This window comes from Pteropus vampyrus, unplaced genomic scaffold, assembly GCF_000151845.1.
Source record: "Pteropus vampyrus isolate Shadow unplaced genomic scaffold, Pvam_2.0 Scaffold144, whole genome shotgun sequence".
Classification (NCBI taxonomy): domain Eukaryota; kingdom Metazoa; phylum Chordata; class Mammalia; order Chiroptera; family Pteropodidae; genus Pteropus; species Pteropus vampyrus.
In genome coordinates, this window is record NW_011888925.1 from 2445892 (window position 1) to 2467741 (window position 21850).

The window sequence follows — 21850 nt, forward strand, 5'->3', positions numbered from 1 at the left end:
CTCACCCAGCGGCATTCCCTCCCACCCAACCTCCTCACCTGGCGGTGCCTCACCCCAGCTTAACACCCTTGGGGGGCCCTCAGATGCCTGCTTAGCCCTCCTGCCTCCTCCCTAGAGACCTACACCTGCCTCCATGGGGCTGAGCTTGCAGGGCCCAGAAAGTACTGTGTTCCTCACGAGTCTGCACGCTCGCTCCACACCAGCTATAACCACCCACAAACACCCGCCCATCCCATCACCCCACTGCAGGACAACTCCCTGGGGGTCTGCCTGGGCCTGGCAGAGATCAGGGCCTGAATGAACCAGGGCCCATCTTAGCCTCAGTTTCCTCGTCTGTAAACAAAGACCCTCCCTCCTCTTCAAGACAGGGCCATGGGCGGGGACCCAGTAAAGCCTGGGGGCACTCACCCTTTGCAAGGGAGCCCCTGTGCACCCCAGGGCAGCCACTTGGCCTTTCCTCTCAGTGACTTTCTTGATAAAATGTTCCGTACATTCAGACTACATGCCCTCAGTAGAGCTTTGGGGACGGCATGGGGTGCCATGGCAGACCGGCCCTGTCCTGCCCTGCCCCTGACGGCTGGACGCCGGGCCCCCCCTTACCTGGATGGCCTGCACCAGCCGGTTGCTGAGTTCCAGGGCAGCAGAGGCCGTGGATGAGCCAAAGGATGCGGCTCCCCGCTGCAGCCCCCGCATGAGGCGCCCATCCTTCCTGTACTGCTCGATGGGCAGCCATAGCAGGTCCCGGAACCCTTGGACTGAGGGAACGGGGTTGTGAGAGGTGCCCAAGGCTGCTCTGCCCCCACCACCCTGCTTTAGGACCTCTCCCACCTATTCCCAATGGTGGCTTCTAGGCTGCCCTAGAGAATGGGCAGTTTCAAGGGCCCCCAAAGTCAGACACTCACAGAGCTGGACAACTGAGTGCATGGGGCCCACGCCCCCCAACAGGCCAGGCAGCTGGTTCTTGCGGATGTCCTGCAGCCACTCATTGAGAGCATAGCCTAGCACCTTGTCCACACCCAGGAGCCTGGGATGAGGAAAAGAGAGGTGGGGTGGAGCCACACGCTGAGGCGTCATAGGGCCACGAGAACCTGAGGCACCCCAACACTCCCCACGGCCCCACCCAGCCCTGGGCAGAGGGATGCCTGCGCCCATTTCACAGAGGGGTGATGTCTTGGCCAAGGCCTCGCAGCCAGCCAGGGACAGAGTGGAGGGAAGATCAGGGCCCGGAGCACACGACGGGCTCACCCGTGCCGGCAGCAGAGCCGCTTCAGCTTCAGCTCAGAGCAGTTGAGCTGGGCCAGGCCGATGAGGAGGCCGGCGAACGTCCCCTGGGGGAGGAGAGGGAATGTGGGTTTATATGATGGGGCACAGGAACCAGCTCAGCCCCTGGGAGCCACTGGAGGCCAACGCAGCCACCGGTGGTGCCTAGAGACAAGCCCTGGCCTCCTGGCCCCCATAGACCAGGCCACACCTGAGCAGATCGGGGAGCCCATAGGCTCTGGTCCATGGGGCCAGCCCGTCTGAGGGCCCCACTTACCACTTGGTCCATGGTGACGTGCTTGCCGTGGTAATCTAGCCAGATGGGCACCTCAGACGTGAAGCGGAACTCCCTGGGGGCGAGGAGAGGGGGTCCCTTAGACCCTGACCTAGGCCCTGCAGCCTGGCCCAGGGCCCCGGGCCTGAGGCCCTACCTGAAGTAGATGGGCTGCTGCTCAGACGGGCCTTGTCCACCGCCTGCAGCCTCCTGGATGCCACTTGTCTCTACAGCCTCGGGCTGCCCTTCCTGGGGGCTGCTGGGCTGGACTTGGGCCTCAGGGTGAGCTGGGGATGGGGACAGACCCGAGATGGGCTCAGGGGTGGCTGGGAGGCAGGAGGCCAAGACCTTCCCCTCCCTGGCCCAGACTCTCACCCTCTGTGGAGGTCTCTGCTGGGACCATGGGGTTGATTCCGGCTGCCAGGCTGGTGAAGAAGTCCTTGAGGAAGAGCAGGGCATCCTGTGGGGGGAAGGTGCGGGGTACAGGTCGGCTTGGGGGCTCAGGCTGCTCGGCTCGCCTGAGGCCTGCCCTGGCCCAGTCCACTCACCTGGTCCACGTTGAGCCGTAGGGGCATCAGTGAGACTCGGAGACAGCACTCGGGCCCGCCCAGGTTGGTCGTGGAGGCCACGTGTAGAGCTTTGATGGTAAGCTAAAGGCAGAAGGCAAGCTCTGGGTACCTGCTGGGCTTAGAGCCCTGGGTCCCTGTCCCAGCCTCCCACCCTCAACCTCTTGTCTGGTCAGTCCTGAACCTACTCAGGCTGTTCCCTCAGCTAAACTGGCCCAAGCCCCTCCGTCCTCCCCGGCCCTTCGGCACCAGGCCACGGGCTCACCAACGACCCCGGGGTGTGTGTGCGTGTGAGGGTGTGCGTGGGATGTGACCTTGCCCCTCTGACCGGGTGGCCGGCGGCACCGCCCCCGTACCATGTTGGAGTGCGCGCGCCGCGGCATGCGCTCGCTGGTGTGCAGGTACAGGAACTTGTTGATCCGGGACGAGGCGAGCCGGTCGCGGATCTCAAGCTCCTGCACGATGAACACCTGGCGGGACAGCGGCTGCTCCTCCAGCTCCTCTCCTGGGGCCACGGGGCCTGGGGCTGGCTCCACTGGGTACACCTCATGCTGGAAGCTCACCTTTGGGGTGGACGGAGGCCTGAGTCAGGGAGGCGGGGCCCAGACAGGAAGGGCGGGGCTCGCCCCAGCCCCTTCCTCTTCCAGCCACCCTTCCCGGCAGCAACCCCATCTCAGAGCCGTGCCTGGCTGCCGCCTGGACACCTTTGCATGGCCGTCCCACAGGCAATTCAAATCTACATGGTCACACAGAGCTCTCGACCTCCTCCCCGGGATCCACCTGGCCGCGCTGCCACGGCCTTCCCGTCTGCCCAGTCGCCCCAAGCGTGAACCCTCATTTGTCCCTCGCCCTCCCATCTCTCCATCCTCAGCGCTGTTGGTTTTGTTTCCTCAAAACGTCTCTGACATCCCTCTGCACCTCTGTTATCTCCACAGCTGCCACCTGGTCTTGGAGCTGCCGTCACCTCCCTCCTCCCTGGATGGCCCCCTTGCTTGTCCCCTCCGACCCTTCCCCATACACCCGGAGGGATCTTCCCTGGCTCCCCGTCCCTTCCGGTCTCAGAGGGGCACCCTTGCCGAGTTCTCAGCACAGCAGCCCGGTGAGCTGAGGACTGAGTCTGTGCCGGCTCACTCAGTACGTGCCACCGCCACCTGCACCATTTCTCAGGTCAGCCCGGCCCGCTCTACCTCACGCACATCCCATTCGGCAGCCCCGCCTGTGTTCTTCCCACATCAGAATCTCTCCAGAATCTGACCACTGTCGCCCGCTCTGCTGCTGCCACCCCGCACGGTCACTGTCTCATGCTGACTGCATCTCATTCTAGTGAAAACCCAAACCATGCCTTGGTCTGCAGGGCCCTGTGCAGCCTGGTCCCACTTGGAGCTCTGGCCACTTCTCCTGCTCCTCTTCCTGCTCAGCCTCAGTCTCGCTGGCCTCCTTGCTGCCCCTGGAACACGCCGGGGATGCTCCCAGCCTGCAGCCTTCTCACTACCTCCTCTGCCTGAAAACCTCCTCCCGGCTCACCTCCTCTTTGCGCACAGGGCATCTTTTCATGAGGACGTTCCTGTTCCTCCCAGCACATCCCGCCTTCCCTCTCTGTTCTAATTCCTTGGAGCATTTAGCACATTTGACACTCTGTATGTATCTTCCTTGCCTCCCTCCACGACCAGACAAGCGACAGGAAGGCAGGGCTTCGGTCTGCTTCGCTCGTCGCCACATCCAGCATCTAGAACAGTACCTGGTGTGCCGCCCGGCAGCCATTCCATAAACACGAGGGCCGCAGTAAGCTCCCATGCACTGAAGTGCTGGCCGAGCAGCAGGAACGGGAAGGCCTGCTGTGTCCCCCACCCCAGCTGGCCTTCTGCAACCCGTGTCCCCAGCTCACCTTGCTGAGCTGGATCTCCATAAGGACGTGGTGCTGCCTCCCGCTGCCTCCCTGTGTACGCCAGGAATTCTGGGGCCGGTTGGGGCCAGAGCAGCGGGAAGGGGACCCCCTGGGGCCCGTGAGGCCAACTCTTGCCCTGGGAAGAGGGTCAGGAGACAAGCTGACTCAGGGAAATCCCCTTCCCTCGCACCCTCCCCTCATAGCACGCCTCTCAGTCTGGGGCAGGAGATCTTCTCCTGGGAAGCGGATGGGGCAAGAGAGGAGGAACCGAGGACCAAGCTCAAGGTTACCAGCTGCCGAAGGTCAGGGCTAGACCCCAGCCCAGGCCCCATCTCCTGGGTGGGTGAGCCCCGTTGCCACAGCTGCCACCTGCACTCTCTCCTCCTCACCGGTGGCCTGGGTGGGGGCCAAAGTCTCGGCCCCCATAGAGGTGCCAGACAAGGGAGACCTCACGCAGCACCACACGAGTGCTGGGCACTGGGAAGTGGGCGGGTGCCCGCAGCAGGTCCGTGCTGCCCAGTGGCCGTGAGAAGTGTCCATCCTGCACAATGATGGGACCTGGATGCAGCTGCGTGACCACGGGCTCCCCATCGCGGGGCTGCAGGGAGAAGGTCAAGTGAACATGTGGCACAGACGCTGTCCCCAGTCCACACCCTGTTTTCCCGTCCTCGCATCTCCCTGTTTTTGACATAAGATGACCCTCATGGGTCACTGTCCCCACAGCCTACATCTGAGTGTTCTGTGCAGGAGGGTGCTGAGTGCCTCTTGCTCCTGTCAGCTCTGTCTCCCTCGGACATGACTCTTGCTGGCATGTCACATTCTCACTGGCACTTGGGGGCCAGGGGGCCAGCACCCTTGCAGCCAAATGGTTCTCCTCACCCCCCCACTCCCACTAACCACCTGCTCCTCTTCCTCCCTGCTCTGATGTCCCAGTCCCTCTGCCCAGGACACCATGCCGTCTCGCTTCCTCTGGAAACCCGCGTGCTCCTTCAAAGCCCAGAGTCAGGGCTGCCTCCCCAGAGAGACCCTCCCGGCCCCAGCTCCCGAGACAGAGACCACCTCCCACCTCTCTCACAGCAGGAACTCCAGAAGAGCCAGAAACTGAGCTACCCCCCTCACCACTTCCTGTCCCTGCCCAGCCTGCCCACAACATACTGGGATGCCGAGGCCAGGAGCGTCAAGGATGCAGAATTCGTCACTATCCAGAGTGTCTCCATCCCCCTCCTCTTCCTTTTCATCTTCCTTGGCCTCTGAGCAGGACCCCAAGCTGCCATCAGGGGCCCCAACAGGGGGCGAGGGAGGCTGGGTCCCACTCCGTTCACCTGGGAATAGGTAGACCGACACGGGCGAGGCCTGAGGGAGGGGGCCACCTGTGAGAGAGAGAGGCTGGTTTAGTGGGGATTCGGGATGTGAGTGCTGATGGTGTCTGCTGGCCCCCAAGCCCCCCCACCTCACCTGAAGGCTGGGCCAGCTCCCGCAGGCTGCGCTCCGTGTCCAGGAGGGCGTCGGTCAGGTCCCGCTGGTTGATGAGGGCGGTCTCCACTGGGGGGCATGAGGGCATGGAGGCGGGGCTCTCGGAGAGCTGGGCCAGGCAGGGGAGGAGTGGTGAATGAGTGACAGGAGGGAGGGGCGGGCCCTAGGGCACCCCTGTGGCCAGGCCACTGGGGGCCGTGGCAGGAGGGAGCTGGGCAGAGCTCTGGTAGCCTGCGCGGCCAGGCCTCACCTGTACCTTCTGGCCGGCGATCTCCGTGGGGCTGGGGGGCCGGGGCGGGGGGTGCAAGTCGCCTGCGCTCGTTATGTACTGCAGCAGGTTGAGCAGCAGGGCGCAGGAGTCGGCGCACGTGTGCATGTGCACCACGTTGTTGGAGCAACGCAGCTCAAACAGCGGCTGGCTCTGCGGGGGCGGGGGACGCCATCAGCCCCGGCTCCACCCAGGCCACGTATAGGTAGGACCGGCTGCGTCTTCTCTGGGGTGGTCAGCCTGCCCGCCAACGCCGCCAACCCCGCCAACCCCGCCAACCCCTGCTGAGTGCAGAGTGCTATCTCCCAAGTAAAGGGCTCCTTGAGCCCCTTTTCCTTTGCCCCTGACCTTGGCTCGGCCAGGCAGCGCTGGCGACCTCCATTTTACAGAGGCTCTGCTTTTACCCTGGCCGCAGTTGCTCTCTAGTGGCAGGGCTCAGGCTAAGGGTCACCCACGTAGGCCTGGCTCTTCCCAAGACGGCCAATAACCGCAGCCCAGCAGGGCAAGGGCAGGCAGTGACCGTGACCTGAGCCCGGGCAGCAGCAGCAAGGTGGTGGTGCATGGGGGAAGGGCGAGTCCCCTGAAGGCTCCCCTGGCCCCTGTTCTGCTCTGGCTCCAGGGACCCTGGGCAACAACCACACTCACCAGTTTGCCCTCAGTGCTCCCTTTCCAGGTTTTGATCACGAGCTCCAGGAGGTCAACATCCAAGACACAGACATAATCTGAAGCAGAGAGCAGGAGACACTCCTATGGCTCCCTCACACCCAGCCCTGGACCCCCCCCCACCAGAGGGGAGAACCAGCGTCCATTTGTCTGGGTGCAGCCATCATGTGCACGCACACACGTGTGGGTGCTGAGAACCCAGCCAGCAGCTGGAGGAGGACGTTGGCTGCGCTGGGTGTGGCCGGGGACCGTGCTCCCTCATAGGGGAGGGAGCCCGATCAGGGCCCTGCCCACCTCGCCGCAGATCTAGGGTCTCCGCTTCACACTTGTCGGACAGGTACAAGGCCGAGTCGTCGAGGATGAACCTGGCAGGGAACAGGGCTGAGAAGGGCCCGGAGCTGCTGCAGGCAGCAGCTGCACGGGAGCCAGCAGGGGCGGGGCACCCACGGCAGGTCCCAACCCCACAAGACATTAGCCCTGGGCCCTCTCTGGCCTCGGTGTTCCTGTCTGTACAATGGGGAAAACGGGGCCGCAAGCCCGGGTTTGCCGTTTTGCAAGTTCTTCCTGCTCCTCCGCCTCACCTGGGCCTCACAGCAGCCCTGGGAGGAAGGGGTCCTATTTTCCCTTCCAGCATTCACTGTTCTAAAAAGTCCTTACTTTAATGGCAACATAACACAGGCTCCTTTAAGATATTTTAAAACATGGCAATAAAAAAAGAGAAATGATTCCTAATCATAATCCCTAACCCTAAATTTTATATCCATCTCCTTCCAGTCTTTTCTATAAAGGCAAACAGAGACGTACATAAATACCTCTTCGCGAGTCTTTGTTTTAAACATATGTAGTTTTATATCTTACTTTTTTCACCAAACACTGTACTATAGCATTTCCCCATATTTTTTGATGTGTTTCGACTCTGACTTCAAAGGTTGGGTGGGCCATGTTTCCATGTTTACTGACTCAGGTTATAATTTGGGGGCATTTGGATTATTTGCAAGTTCTGAGTATTATAAATTGTACTACAGAGGCATTATGTTCCACCTGTCTAATCCCTTATGCTAAGACAACCACCAGAAGTGGGATCATCAGGTCAGAGATCACAGGCTCGCATGGCTCTGATTCTGAAGTCTGACTGCCCTCCAGGAAGGAGGAACCAATTGTGAGAGAAGCTTCATCACCGGAAATGTACAGAAAGGCTCAGAGAGTAGCCTGAGGGGGACACACAGGCAGGTGGGACCCTGGAGGGGTGGCAGCTGCAGCCCAGCTTGGGTGGGATGGACGTGAGGGGAGGGGGCTGCATACCTAAGCAGGAAGGTGGAGGTGTCCATGATGATGTTACTGGAGAGGGTGAAGGTCTCGGCAGTGACGAGGACACGCACAGGGAGGTACAGGGGCCTGGGAGTCATAATAAGGCTGGGGCAGGCTCCTTACATGGGAAAGCCTTTCTCCCTGCCCTGACCCCGGCCTGCCCAGCCTGGGTACCTGTAGTCCACAGCGCAGGAAAGCAGGTGTGTGTGTAGGATAGTAATGACCGTCGGGGGCAGGTAGCCCAGTACGGGGTCATCCAGCACGTCTAAGAACTCCAGCAGCTTCGGGGGCGGGAGAGGTGGTGAGGATAAGGCGCTTCTTCCTTCCTCTAACCTCCCGACCCAGCCCAGCCCAACCCATGCCGCTGGCCTTGGCCTCCTCCCAGCCTAGCGATCTGCCTACCCGTGCCACCTTCACTCACCTGGGAGTGCCAGCTCTGTTCTGGTAGAGTTATGTAGTGGCGCAGGGTGGCTCTATGCAGCCGTAGTGTCACTAGGAACTCCTGGGGGTGGGACGCAGTTAGCACCAGGCAGGCAGTCACCCGGGCCAAGGGGGTGGGCAGAAGCAGGCGTGGCTATACCTTGACATTCTTATGGGGGTCCAGGTGGATGCGCACAGCGGTGGACAGCATGTGTGAGCTCTGGCCTTGGCCCTTGCGTCCCGAGGCTCCCCGCTCTGTCATTCCTTCCTCTGATGGGTAGATGGTTGGGACCAGCTGGGCTGGAGGAGCAAAGCTGGGCAGCTCCAGGTGACTGGGCAGCAGGTAGTCATCCATGGCCGCTGAGGAGGCATCTGGTGAGCCCCCTGCCAAGCCAGCTGACCACCCACTCCAGCCAGGCCCGTGTCCCTCCAAAAAGCCCCAGCCCCCGTCCATGGACCCTGGAGACCCCTCAGTGACTGGCCCCCAGCCCTCACACCTCGGTGGTAGAGTGTTGCCTTTTCAGCCTCCAGGCAAAAGTAGCCGAGTCCCGGCTGGCCTCGGTACTGGGAGACACTGAAGATGGTGCCTTGCTCCACGTCCAACACCAACTCCCCGTGCATGGCTTCCAGCTGCTTCCCACCCTCGTCCTGCAGACAGAGCATGTGGCTTGGCCTCACCAGCTGCACCCAGCAGTCTCCATGCCCGCAGAAACACTAGCCTGACTAGGATCAGCCCCAGCGTTTATCCAGACTCTGCTGGAGCCCTGGGGTCACGCTTGTCTCTTTTATCAGAAGGGACAGTCGCCCCTGTCCTGTCTGCCTCTTAGCAAAAGACGGTGCCCATTTCGGACTGTCAGCAGCCCATTTCAGGCTGCTTACACACAGCAGGTGCTAGGAAGTGGCTGACAGGGTGTGATGGGATGGGTGGGGTGGCAGGTGGGTGCTGCTGGCTGGATGGGCCACACTCGGGGGACTGTTCCCCACATTCCCTACTTGGCACAGCCCGCCCTAGTCTTGTTCTGCTGTGGGGGCTCTGAAGGCAGGGGCTCGCCTCCCCCGGCTCCCCTCACCTTAGTCTCACAGAGGGCCGTGATCCGACCCTTCAGCACCGTCACCAGTGTAGAGAAGGTACTCTGGGAGTGAGGGCTCGGGGACTCGTGGGCGGGGGCCTGGGGGGCACTTGACGCCCCCACTGAGAAGAAGCGCGCATCCTCATCGTCCGAATCTGAGTCTGGGGTGAGATCAAGGAGCCGCGTGGGAAGCAGATCTGGGACGGCTGCCCCAGCCCTGCCCAGCTCTGGGGGCTCCGGGGCCCTGGGACCCTGCCGGGTGCTCCTCCTACCCAGCTTAAAAGCTGACTTGCACATCTTGAAGTTGTCATGCCAGAAGCCTGAGGGGCCTGGGAAGCCAGAAGGCTGAGCAGCAGTGGGGGCGGCGGGAAGCAGGTCCGCGGGCTCCCACAAGAGCAGGCCGTTGTTGATCCTAAGACAGGCGGATGGGTAAATAGTGGCAGGAGGGAGGCCGAGCCCGCCCCTTGCCACCCCGCCAATAGCCCGCCCGCATTGCTACCTGTTGTAGAGGCTCTCGTAGACCTCCTTGCTGGGCAGGAAGATGTGGGCACTGGGCAGGACCACCTCCAGGCTGCAGCGTGACAGTGCCAGAGCCCGGCTCTGGAAGGTCCTCATCTCTTCAGGGTCTCCAGGAATCACCATCTAGATGGGGTGGGGGGCGGGTAGGGAAAGGCTACTGAGAGATGCTGGGACCTGCTGCTGGCTTGGGTCCGCATTCCGGCCTCCTATCATTCATTCATATGAGCACTTCTCGGCCAGGCTGCATGACAGCGAGTTTGTGTGAAGCACTGACCACATGCCAACCCTGCTCCGAGGGCCTCGTATATATCAACTCCTTCGTCCTCGTGACAGGCCTATGAGACAGGTTACCATGCCCACTTTCCAGAGAAAACTCATCTGTATGTAATTCTCCAAGAAATTAGGCAACAACCTGAGATGACATGGCCATTAAGTAGCAGAGCCTGGATTCAAACCAGAGTGTTCGGCCCAGAGGCCAGGCCCTCAACTGCCTCTTACTCAACTCTCATCACCTTCAGAGAAGAGGATCCCAAGGCCCAAATATATACTGCCAGCAAACAGCTGGCCCACGGGGCCTGCCCTGGCCAGTGCCCTCATTCCTGGGCCCCATGACCTGGGGCGCTCCCGATTCCCCATCGACACGAGATGGGAGGGACGAAATTCTCGCTGGTGCTGGGTCATGTTACCTGGTGCCCCAAGTAGTCCTTTACGCACGGCCCACAGCCACCAAGGGGCTTCCACAGACCCACGGGTCCCAGGCCTCACCTCCTCCGTCTCGTACATGGTCCTCTTAGAGGAGAAGGGTGAGGGCTCCGGCTCCCGCAGTTCGCACGGACTCTCGACCGACAGCTCCAGATCCTCTCCCTTCTCTGGTGCCACCTCCCACTGTGTGCTGCTGCTCTGGGGGTTCAGAGTCACCACTACCCTGCCAGGGCACAGGCCTGTCACTGGCCTGCAGGGGCCCCCAGCCCCTGGTCCCAAGTGGCCTCCAAGTGGCCTCCTAATGCCTTCGGTAGCAAAGCCCTCCCCTCCTGTTTGCCCTTTCCAGAGCCCCACTTACTGGGGCAGGAAGTGTCTGCGCCCAGGGCTCCTGGGATCCAGGGCTTTGGAGACCCGCAGGCAGGGGACGGGTGGCTTTTCTCCATCTTCGTAGGTGCCTGGAGAGGATCGGGGAGGGGTGGGGGTGGTCACTGCTGCCCTTCCCCACTTCTTCCCAACTGCCAGGTGGAGTCCGTCCTTTGCCATTTAGAGCTGCACCCTCCCTTGTGCCCACGGTCTGTGTCAACCCAGGGATAAAGAATCCACTTTGCCCATTGCTCAGAGCTGGTGAGGCCTGGGCCCGGGTCTGCCTCACTGGGACCCACCCAGCCCCAAGACCACCTCTCCCAGAGGCCTAGTCCCCAGGTGCTACCTTCTGGGGGCTCTCACCATGTAGGTCGGAGCAGGTAAGTTCCAGGCGGGTAGGGGCTGGGGGACCAGGCCCGCTGCTCAATTCTGACTTGAACTGGGGCTCACTCAGCTCCAGCCGCAGCTGCTCGGCCCGCACAGCCCTGCCGGCCCAGGGGTCTCGCTCAGGCCTCAGGTCAGCAATGGGGAAGAGCAGCCGCAGTGTGGCCTGGGGTGCCGACAGCTGTACCACTGTCTGCTGCTCGGCAGCTGGTGGGGGCTCCATCTGCGGGAGGGTGTGGGGGTCACAGCTGTGGCCAGGGCCCCTGCCACTGTGATCACGAGCCAGAGGACCTGTGCCTCACTCCCAGCCCTGGCCAGGCGTCTTACCAGCAAGCCGGAGGGTGGCTCGGGAGGGGGTACGGTGGCCAGGCGCAGCAGGGCAGTGAGCCGGTCCAGGGCCCCCAGCTCCACGTCTGCCTGGAAGTCAGCCAGGTCCAGGGCCAGTTCTGAGTGGCAATGGCAGGTAGCTGGGCGCCGGGACCGGCTCTAAGGATGCGAGTGTTCAGGTCAGTGAGGACTTTGGTGGGAAGTCAGGGAAGGATGGAAAGGGCAGAACGAGCACACAGAACCCTCCTGGGTAGTGGTGAGAAAAGCTTGGGCAGGGGACCAGGAGACCCTCGCCACCCTGCCCAAGGCAGATGGCCATGATTGTTTAATAAAAGCCATCTGATACATGCTACTTCCAGCCCATGGCCAGCGGGGGAGGCCATGATGAACCCAGGAAGGGCAACCAGGCTAAGACAGCAGCCTGTATGGGCCCAGACATGTTCAACAGTCCCCAGATGGGAGGCAGGCTCTGCTTGGAGCACAGGCTGGAGGGGGGATAGGGGAGGCACCAAGGGAGGCTGGGGTAGAAGGGGTGGTGTCAACACACCCCTTGGGAAGTAGCCAAGGGCCCTCAGGCCTAGAGTGGGGTGGGTTACCTTGGGTACGCGGCGCAGGGTCTGTGTGAGGCGCAGGTGGGCACAGGGACGAGCTGAGGCCTGGGAGCCCAGGCTGCTGGGGAAGCTCAGGATCTGGGATAGGACACAGGTGAGAGGGTCAGCCTGAGCCCCCACACCCACCCGAGGCCCTGACTGCACGCACCCAACCTTGGCCCTCACCTCTGTGTACTCAGGCTCTGACGCGCCCCTGGGCCACAGACACTCCAGCACCTCGAGCAGCCCGAAGCGTACTTCCGAGCTGGTAGTCCATCGGCCCCTGCCTGTCCGCAGCTCCCAGGACAGCTGCACGGCCGCACCCGTGAGCCTGCGGGGAAGAAGCTGGGCATGAGATGAGGGGTTTGGCAGACTCAGCGGGTCTCTCCTCAGGCCTCCGCCTTGGGCTTGTACCGGACATGGCTACAGGGACAGGCCCTCTGGAAGCGCGGTCGGAGATGGTGGAAGTCACGAGAGCCGAAGGGCCCATCCTTGGCAGCATCAAACTCAGCAAAAAAGTGGGTGGTGAGGTCAGGCGGTCCGGAAGATGGGGCAGATGTCTGAAGCAAGGTCAGGGTCATGCCCCCCAAGGTCATCTTCAGCAGAGAGTCAGGACGTAAGGTGTCCGGGAGGGGCGTGGGGGCCGTCTTTCCTAAGGGGACAAAGGCTTCACCAGAGGCTCTCCAGAGCTCACGGGCACCCTAGGTAGGGTGATGGTCAGACACGAGGCTGGGGGCTGGGAGAAGCCCTAGCCCAGCTGGACTGTGACTCTGGTAGGAGGCTTGGCCAGGCGGGAGTGACGCAGAGCTTTGTTATGCCAGGCACTGAGCCCAGGGTCAATTCAACCCTCAAGGGAGGCGGAAGTATTGGAGGAGACAAAGCACTCAGCCCAGTACCTGAGATACAAGCTCTCAATAAGCATCAATTAAAACACACAGCCCGGGAAGGTCAGAACCTATTCCTCCCATTTAATAGAAAGGAAAATCGAGTCTTGGGGAACTGAAGTGCTCACCCAAGATCACTAACTCTGAAACCCGGGCTCTCTCCATTGCATCGCCAGCCTCCCCAGGGAACCAAGTCACCCACGGTGGACCTCTAGGTGTCGCTGGAGGCCTCCCATGTACCCATGACATGACACCAGCACCAAGGCCCCTTCCAGTTCTTCCTGGTCCCCAAGCACTCACCAGCGGGGTGGCCCTGGACAGAGAGCCGGCGGGGGTTCCTGTCACTGTGCACAGACGAGCCCAGGTCTACATCCGACAGAGAGAGCTCAGAGACGCCTGAGGCCACACTGCTCGTGAGGCCCGCCATGGAGAAGAAGAGGTCTGTGGGCCAGGGGCGGGGGTCAGGGATAGCCGGGCTCAGCCCCAACTGTTGCACACACATGAGCCACACCGCCAACCTCCGGATCTGGCCCCGCGCTCACCAGTGCTGTCCAGGTTGACGAGGGGGTTGGTAAGGGAGTCTGGGCTGGTAGGTTCAGCCACAGCCCCTGCCTGCAGCTGCTGGTTCAGGTCCTGCTCAATCAGCCACAGGTCTTCAGCACCTAGTGGGCGGCTCTTGTTCAGCTTGTCGATCAAGCCCTTGGAGTCTATGGGGGAGGATATTTCCTTGTGTCAGTGTTGCCTGGCCGGCCCCTCCCCAGCCATCCTACCCACTGGACCACGTAGAGGCCTCACCTGAAAGGCTCATGGCACTGAGCAGTTCCTGAAGCTGCTGGAGCTGCCGTGGGGTCAGGAGTAGGTGCAGGGAGCCCAGCTGTCCAGCCACTTCCAGCTGGGAGGAGAGGGGGCAACCATGGAGCCTATACCTGCCACCGGGACCCTGGGAGCCACTACCCACCTGCCGTCGCCCTGAAGAAGTAAGATGCTAGTTGCCAAGTTAAGCCCTCTCACCAACCAGCTGTGTGACTTTAGCTACAACTTGACCTCTCTAAGCCTCAGTTTCTCCACTTGCTAAGAAGGCAGTAATTTCCCCTACTCGACGACCCCGCTTTATCCCAGGAAGATGAGCATTGCTGAGGACTCTGGGAAGGCACACTCCCCTGCTCCCCAGGGGCCCAGGGGCCCGCAGACCCACCTTGGGGCCCGGGAAGGCCTCGTTCTGCTTCAGCTTCACTGTCAGCTCCATATACCCCGAGCAACTGCCGATCTGCAAGGGGGGCTCTGGGGGGTCTTCCTGGGAGGCGAGAAGATACAGGAGGACGGGGGTCAAGAAGATGCCGTCGGAGATGGTCAGGGACGGAGTGGGGCAGAGGGGTCAAGGGCCAGACAGGGCAGGGGTTAGAAGTGACTGTGGGGATCAGCATCAGCCCACCTGTGGAGGGAGCTCTTCGAAGCGCAGGCGGACGCCCGCCAGCTGCAGCAGCTTGTGCAGGAAGGCAGGAGGCTGGTGCACATCCACGGGGGGCGCCTGGCTTGGGTCCCGCACTGCCTCGTCACAGTATTCTAGTCTGGGGAGTGGAAGGTCAGCCCTTGCCCTGGCCTCGCAGGCCTGGAGCCCTCTCCCCACATAGCAGTCCGTTCTCCAGGTCTGGGGTCAGGGACCTGCCCCGTCATAGCTGGGCCAGCCTGGACCTCCAGAGCCAGCCCTTGTTCCTCAGACCCTCAGCATGTGACCTAATCCTTGGGGTCCCCTGCCACTCCAAGTCTGCACCCTGGTCCCTGGACACTACTCTAGGCCCACAACACAGCCCGCCTCCTCCTTGCTGTGGCCGCTGCCCTGCTACTTCCCAGGAGTCTGGGCTGGGAGTAGGGCAGTGCTAGGGCCATGTGACTGCCCCTCATTCCCCCTCTCTCTCAAGTCAGCCTGGCCTGCCCGGCCTGCCCCTACCTCTGCACATGGATTTCCACTGCCACGCCGTGCTCCCCGTCACCCGGAGAGTGCTCCACCCTCACAACAGTGTCCAGGAAGGTCACCTTGATCCTTCGTAGCACTGAGAGGTGAGGAGGGGTCTCAGGTCAGGCAGAGATGCAAGGACAGGCGGATTCCCCAGCAGGGCAAAAGAGTGACCACGCCGCTGCCTAGGGCCCCTGTCCTGTGGCCCCCAGAGGGGTGGGGGGCAGAGTGGCCAGGAGGGGTCTGTGTACCAGTCTCGATGGTCTGGGCAAACATCTCCAGGCCCTCCAGGGGCTGCGGTGGCTCAGAGGGCTCAGGCAACCCATCCCGCAGGCACTCCTGAGCCAGCTGCAGGCTCGTGGTCATGCATGAGGTCCAGGTCTGTGAGTCGGCAGTCCCCGGCCCTGTGGGCGGGAAGAAGGTCTCGGGGTAGGCAGGCCCAGTCAGCTCCTGGGTGCCCAGGCCCGCTCTCCCCCACCGCAGCCTTACCCTGTCCTTACCTGGGCCCTGGCGGGGCTGCAGGGTGAGCTGGAGGCCTGACACACGCACGGTGCAATGGTCGGTGAGCAGCGCGGCCCAGGGCACGGCCACCTCGATGGAACCCACAAAGCCTTCCACTAGCTCCAGTGGCGAATCCATGGACTCCAGCACCTCGTTCACAGACTGTGAGCAGGGAGGGGACAAAGCTGGCTCTGGGAAACTCCAAACCCAGCTCTCTCCCTGGCTGCTGCACCCCTCGTCTGTGTGCTCCACCTTGGAGAGTATCCTCGCGCTCCCTGATCCAACCTTTGCTCATGCTGCTCACTACACTCGGCTGACCCCATCACTGCATCATTCAAATGTGCCCAGTCTTTCAGGACAGAGGAACAGAGAGCTGAAGGATGAAGAGGAGGAAGCCAGGTGTAGGAGATGGAAGGTGGCGTGTTCCAGGCACGCGAACAGCACACGCAAAGGCCCGGCAGAGGGTGCAGCAGAACCCGACATTCACTCTGGGCAAGCAGAGTTCATGGCGAGTGTCCAGGAGTGGCAGGCAGGGGCTCGGCCGGAGCCGGAGGGGAGCCCTCCAACTCCAAACACTTGGTGTAGCTGTGTACCTCTCTCTGAGGCACAAGGTTGAGCCTCCGGTTACAGATGGGGGGAGATCACCCCCACCATCCTAGGAGCTCCTTGAGGGTAGGAGCCCACCTTTCTCCATGTGACCACAGGAGCTCTGTGTGGCGCCACCCAGACAGGGCTTCAGTAAACACTTGTTGGATCCATGAATAAACAAACACATGGCAGAACTAGAAGGTTCACAGAGATCAAGTCCAAATTCCTCACCCAGAGATCCACAGACAGGGAAACTGAGGCCTAGAGAGGAGAAGGGACTGGTCTACAGTGTACAGGGACCCAGTCCTCTCTCTTCATTTCATCCCAGGATCCTGAGGCGCTCAGCTTCTTCTGGGGTCCTTGAGGTAGAGACTGAGCAGTTGGGAGGTGGGGGGGCTATTGGAAAAGCACCTGCATCCCACCAGGGCCCCGCTCCTCCCTGGAGGCCATTCCAAAGCAGCCTAACTAGGAGCCAATTCAATCCCAACAGGAGAACAGGTCAGGGAGGGGTGGGAACGTTTCCTGGGACTGGAAGTAAGAAGCAGCAGCCTAAAGGGCTGAAAAGGCTTCCTGCACTGGAGTTCACAGGCAAGAGGCTACTCCTAGGAGGTGACCCCAATTCTGGGCTCAGGGGTCTCCCCTTACCTCGCCTTTGCTCAGGAAGGTCTGGCCTACCCCTAATGCCTAATTTTTCCTGCCCAGATTGCACTGAGGCCAGGCACGCCGTCTGCTCAGCCAGAAAACTGAGAAGCCCCTGCCCCCATGCCCACCCTTGTTGCTTTGGACTAGAGGGTTGACCCAGTGCCAGCCCTGGGCTGCTGCCCCTAATTGGTGGCTCCTTTGCAACTTTCCAGGTCAGCTGGGCTGTGAGTCACCACCCCTCACCGCCCCCAGCCACAGGTCTGATCTAGACCTCACTTCACTCGGCCTTCTCAGCATCTCCCCCAACTTCTCCCTGCCTGAAGCCAGACCTCTCAGCCCTTCCCGCAGGGCTTCTCTCCAGGTGGGGATGATCTCAGGTCCCTCCCCAAACTGCCCGTTTGGTTCATCCCACTCTCCCAAAAGCAGGAAGTAAGCAGCAGCAGCCACACTAGGTGTTGATCAACACGGGTGCTGACGCGGTTGTTGACATCCACATCCGGAGGCGAACACCACCCACTGGGCCCAAGATCAGAGGGTCAGGAGGTCAGGACACCTTTCCCACAGGTGCCCTCACCAGGGTTCCGGACCCCTACCAGCCTTGCCTGACCAGCTGCATGACCAGAACCCTATAACTGCCCTGGCCTGGTCCTACTGGAACCCCCTAGTTTCTGTTCCCTCCTCACCCTCTCCTTAGCCCCTCCGTGCCACGCTCCTCAACTCAGGCCCCAAACTCAATGAGCTTATTCTGGCATTCTCCAGACAAGTGTCACCCCCCTCCCCAGCCTCAGTTTCTCTTCCTATGAAGTGGAGGCAGCTTCTGGCTCTGGAGGCGATCAGCCGGGTCCCTCTGACTCCAGGAAAGGGTCGGACATCCACGGCCTCAACACGCCCGGTATCTGGTCCCTTGGCCCGACCCTTTCGCCGGGAGCCTCAGGTCGCTGTGGCCCCGCGCCGCCGCCCCCTTCCCGGTTCGGACTCTGGCCCGGTTCCTCACCCAGATCTCCAGGTGGATATCCCGCAGGGCAACGCTGCCCTTGTACAGATCGAGGCTGAGCTGGTCCAGGCTGAGGTGCTCCTGGAAGAAGTGACCCAAGTAGTGGTGCAGCAAGTAGCGGCAGACCCGCTCTTTCACACATTTCGACCATGGCCACAGCCATCGTGACATCTCGGAGACCGCCGGGCCCGGGCCGCCTCCGCTCGCCGCCCGCCGGCGATCCCCGCCCGGCTGCGCGGTTCACTAGAGCCCCCGGCTCGCCTCGCCGCTTCTCTCAGCTCCAGGCCGCGCCCCCCGGCGCTCAGCCACGCCCCTACGCTCACTGCCATTGGCCACTGCAAAGGGCGAGCCCTACTGATTGGCCAAGGGGGCGGAGCCTTCAGGCACGAAAAAGGGACCGGGCTCTCTGCATGATATAGTGCTCCCAGTCTTGATTTACGCTTGCGTATAAATTCTGTGTGGGAGGACCTTTAACCTCTCTTCTAGAGGCTCTGGAAAGGCTGTTGCTTGAGGGGCTAGCCCCGCAAAAGAATGCGCATGTGCTGACTCGTCCAATTACTTGAAGTAGTTGGAGAAGACTTAAAGGGACAGTGTCTCACAAAACTTCGTAGAAAGCTCCCCAGAGGAATAAAGTCGGTATGTGAGCCCCAGCACGCATCTGTAGAAAGAAGCGAATAAACATTTACATTTTACAAAACGCTTTACCATCTTTTATCTCTTTCAACCCTCACAACAATCGTCTAAGGTAGAGCTTATTGTCACCATTTTACGGATAAGAAAACAGATTTATAAAGGTTGCTGTGAGTGCATCGCCAAGGTCTTTTTTTTTTTTTCCACTCCTCATCTGGAAAGCTTGGCAGATTTACTGACCTTTCCTTGTCTCCTCACTTGGTCAGGCCTCCAGCCCTTCTCTGGAATAATAATAATAGTTTTTTTTTTTCATATTTCTAACCCTAAAATTAATAAAAAATGGATTCTAACTCCCTTGAGTAGGGCTCTATTGTTTTTGTACAGCCAGTGAGCTAAGAATGGTTTTTAGATCTTTAAATAGTTGGAAAAATCAAAAGAAGCGTAAGATTTCATGACATGTGAAAATCATATGAAATTCACATGTCAGTATCCAAAAATAAGGTTTTAGTGGAACCCAGCCACACTCATTTATCACGTACTGTCTACGGCTGCTTTCCTGCTGCGGCGGCAGAATTGAGAACCTCAGACAGGGCCCTGCAAAGCCTAAAAAATTTATTTTCTGGCCTTTTGCAGAGAAAGTTTGCCAACTCCTGCTCTTCAGGGTTGGTCACACAAATCCTGTTAAATCACAGGTGACTTAAGAAATGCCTACGGGTAATTACAATTTTTTTTTTAGTCTTGCTTGGGAGATGGACTCAACTACAGTCTAAAGGCAAAAGGCAGTTTGAAGCAAGGGCAACCATCCTGGCCAAGGGGCAGGTACCTAGATGTCGGTCCTAGCTCTGGGTGGCCTCAGACAAGTCACTGCTCCTTTGTGAGCCCGCGAGCCTGTTTTATCCCCCTATAATGGGGCGGTGGGGGGTCGGGTTAATAAGAAGGACCACTCGTTTACTTGGAAAGGATTAAGGACCGGCCTCTGGGAGAATTTTGGTTGACACTGGGAAGGCAGGCTAGTAGGATGGCCACTCTGAAAATGCTATGGAATAAATCAAGAGATCTGCCTGTCCCCAGGGCAGGCCAGGGGCACTATTGTGTTCATCGAATGTTTATTAAATTAATAAAAATATTAGACGTGATGAATTGAGCCTGTGTGATGTCCTAGGCCCTGAGCTTGTCACTTTACTTGCGTTACCTCATCTGCTTTTCGCCATTGCTCATAGACACTGTTAATACCCCCGTTTCATGGCAGAGGAAAACTTGGGCTGTGTGCCCAAGTGCCTGTGGAGTGAGTGAACGAACAAGCATCACTTCTCCCAGAGGCAGTGGGAATAGAAGGGTTTATTCTGAAGACTAGGAAATGTTGTCTTTGTATCCAGTATAGGAGGGGGCGACCATTCCCCTGCAGTGTGAATACGGTGTACCATGTGCAAAAGTCGGGGACACAGGGCCATTCCCAACATTCAGGCCCCCAGTCTGCGGTGGCTGCTTCCTGGGTGGGCTTCTCTCCAGTGAGGCTGCACTCATGTCTGTCTCTCATTGTAACTTGACTGGGGGCCACACCTGTCTCTTAGGAATGGGTGCCAGTGAGTCCACCTCTGAGTCTGATCCCCTCTGTATCCAGGATACAGTGCAGCGTCTGCACCATAGCAGAGGAATAGACAGGACTCAGAGGGGCGTGGAGATCCATCCTGCCACCTCCCCCAGACAAAGCACTATGAGCTCCACAGAAATCCAACCCCAAGACATGGTCATCTCACAACCTGGCCCAAGCCTGCAGCAGGAGCTGAACAAGAGAATAAAAAATACAGGGTAAAGGGGATGACATTCTCTTAGGAGGAAAGGTGGCGTTGGGGACCCCATAAGGGTGTTTCTGGGATGAAGTCCTAGGCCCTGCTTTAAGTTCAGCAGCCCCGACAAATACACTGGCCCTGGACACTGTGTTAGGGAGGTTTTACTGGACAACTGGATCCCAGAGAACTCAAGGGGTCTGGGAAAAGACGAGGCTGGGGTTTCTCCCCAGAGAAAGAAAAGAAGAAGGTCCAGGCTTTGTGGGGCTCCTTAGGGACCTTCCCACATTAGGTTAGGTGGGAACTCAGCAGGCAAAACAAGAGTTATAGGCCTCTCCCTTCCCCAAGATGGGCCACCCAGTAGAAGACCCTCTGGGAATTTCCTAGATGGGATCAGGATGGGTGTGGAAGAGATCACAGAAGATGGCCAGGGGCTGTGGCTTTTGACTTGGTCCAAGGTGGAGGGCCTGAATTTTGCATTTTATTCAGATTACGATAAAATACACATAACAAACATTTTACCATCTTAACCATTTCAAAGTATACAATTCAGTAGGATTAAGTATATTCACATTGCTGTGCGACCAATCTCTAGAACTTTTTCATCTCGCAAAACTGACACTCTATACCCATTAAACAACAACAAAATGGGTGAATTTTATAGAAAGTAAATGATATCTCAAAAAACATGATAAAGGATTTTCATCTGTATCTCCCAGGTGACATTTGCATCTATTTTGAGACCCAGTTCAAATGCCACTTCTCACAGGAAGTCTTAAGTCTGTCTTCCACTCTTCAGTCCTCCAGTCCTCCAATCCTGAGCACCCCGTTTGTACAAAGTGCCGACTCACCGATTCTCCACTGTCAGCCTGGTCTTGAGACTTTAGGAGTCTGAGCACTAGCCCCCCAGGGGTCCTGGAGCTGGTATCCTCCTGACTTAGGCTGGGAGCTGGGGGCCTGACCCCTGTTTCCAGCTTTTGATGGTATGCTGTGGGACTTTGGGCAAAGCCTTGTCCTCTCTGGACCTTGGGATCCTCACCTGGCTGTAGATGGCTCCATGGACCTGTCCTCCCCGTTTTTCTGCGTGGGAGAGACTTCTCCTCCTGAGCCTGAGAGGTGGGCAAGGAGGTGATTATGGGTTTCCATGACAAATGAGGACACCAAGGGCCAAACGAACAAGGAAGGCCTGGTGAAGATTTCTGAGCAAGGGAGTCGCCGGCCAGCTCTCCAGTGGTATGGTCCTAGATCCCAACCTGGCTCAACTAGGGTACCTTTGGGCACCCAGGCTCTCTCTGCAACAGGGAGGATGGCAGGGTGGTTCCTCTGGAGCACTGCGTAGCCACCAAGGCCCAAGGCATGGAGGAGAAGATTCTAAAACGGGCCTCAGCCCCTAGCCCACTCCCTGACCTCTTTGTCTGGTCTCATTGCCCACTCCTGCTGCTCACATGGACCAGTTGTTCATCCAGGTAAAACCTCTAGGTGGAGATTTCACAGCATAGGGTAGGGGGATAGAGATCAGGGGTATAATGGGTATTGGGGTCCAGGGTCCTAGGAAGGGGCCTAGGGAACTACAGGCCAAGAATTTCTGGCTGGAATGCCCACCTCCTGCAATCTCAACTGTGCCTTGGATACTCTGCATAGGTTTTGAACAAGATATTCCTCTAGTGCATCTTAGGGCCCAGAGGGGCTGGGAGGTCCGTCCAAGGAGGCCAGCTGGCCTGGAGTCGGGGAGGTGGCAGTGCCAGGCAGCACCTCCTGCTCTGATGCTTTGCCACTCCAAGGCTGGCCCTTTAAACCC

At 59.5% G+C, this 21850-nt stretch overlaps 1 protein-coding gene across 2 annotated transcripts in view; it reads right to left on the reverse strand.

Moving 5' to 3' along the window:
- ATG2A (autophagy related 2A) overlaps positions 1-17960 on the reverse strand; it is a 43891-nt gene extending 25931 nt beyond the window's left edge. Inside the window, exons 1-39 of one of the 2 annotated variants that reach the window (XM_023535710.1) lie at positions 17636-17960; positions 15411-15573; positions 15162-15314; positions 14905-15007; positions 14389-14524; positions 14152-14250; positions 13752-13848; positions 13499-13663; positions 13257-13397; positions 12487-12724; positions 12259-12403; positions 12079-12171; positions 11483-11641; positions 11135-11378; positions 10767-10863; positions 10472-10631; positions 9687-9829; positions 9460-9599; positions 9188-9348; positions 8615-8765; positions 8278-8477; positions 8119-8199; positions 7872-7978; positions 7692-7784; positions 6684-6754; positions 6372-6448; positions 5715-5879; positions 5441-5567; positions 5141-5355; positions 4375-4583; positions 3986-4121; positions 2457-2663; positions 2083-2184; positions 1910-1994; positions 1692-1821; positions 1538-1610; positions 1246-1328; positions 903-1024; positions 601-755 (exon numbers count right to left, since the gene is read on the reverse strand). In XM_023535710.1, coding sequence (XP_023391478.1) covers positions 601-755; positions 903-1024; positions 1246-1328; positions 1538-1610; positions 1692-1821; positions 1910-1994; positions 2083-2184; positions 2457-2663; positions 3986-4121; positions 4375-4583; positions 5141-5355; positions 5441-5567; positions 5715-5879; positions 6372-6448; positions 6684-6754; positions 7692-7784; positions 7872-7978; positions 8119-8199; positions 8278-8477; positions 8615-8765; positions 9188-9348; positions 9460-9599; positions 9687-9829; positions 10472-10631; positions 10767-10863; positions 11135-11378; positions 11483-11641; positions 12079-12171; positions 12259-12403; positions 12487-12724; positions 13257-13397; positions 13499-13663; positions 13752-13848; positions 14152-14250; positions 14389-14524; positions 14905-15007; positions 15162-15314; positions 15411-15573; positions 17636-17806 — 5397 coding nt within the window. In that variant the 5' untranslated portion in view covers positions 17807-17960. Of the gene's footprint in view, positions 1-600; positions 756-902; positions 1025-1245; positions 1329-1537; positions 1611-1691; positions 1822-1909; positions 1995-2082; positions 2185-2456; positions 2664-3985; positions 4122-4374; positions 4584-5140; positions 5356-5440; positions 5568-5708; positions 5880-6371; positions 6449-6683; positions 6755-7691; positions 7785-7871; positions 7979-8118; positions 8200-8277; positions 8478-8614; positions 8766-9187; positions 9349-9459; positions 9600-9686; positions 9830-10471; positions 10632-10766; positions 10864-11134; positions 11379-11482; positions 11642-12078; positions 12172-12258; positions 12404-12486; positions 12725-13256; positions 13398-13498; positions 13664-13751; positions 13849-14151; positions 14251-14388; positions 14525-14904; positions 15008-15161; positions 15315-15410; positions 15574-17635 lie in introns of both variants that reach the window. The other variant, XM_023535709.1, reaches the window with a different exon arrangement.
- Between the last annotated feature and the right edge of the window lie 3890 nt (positions 17961-21850).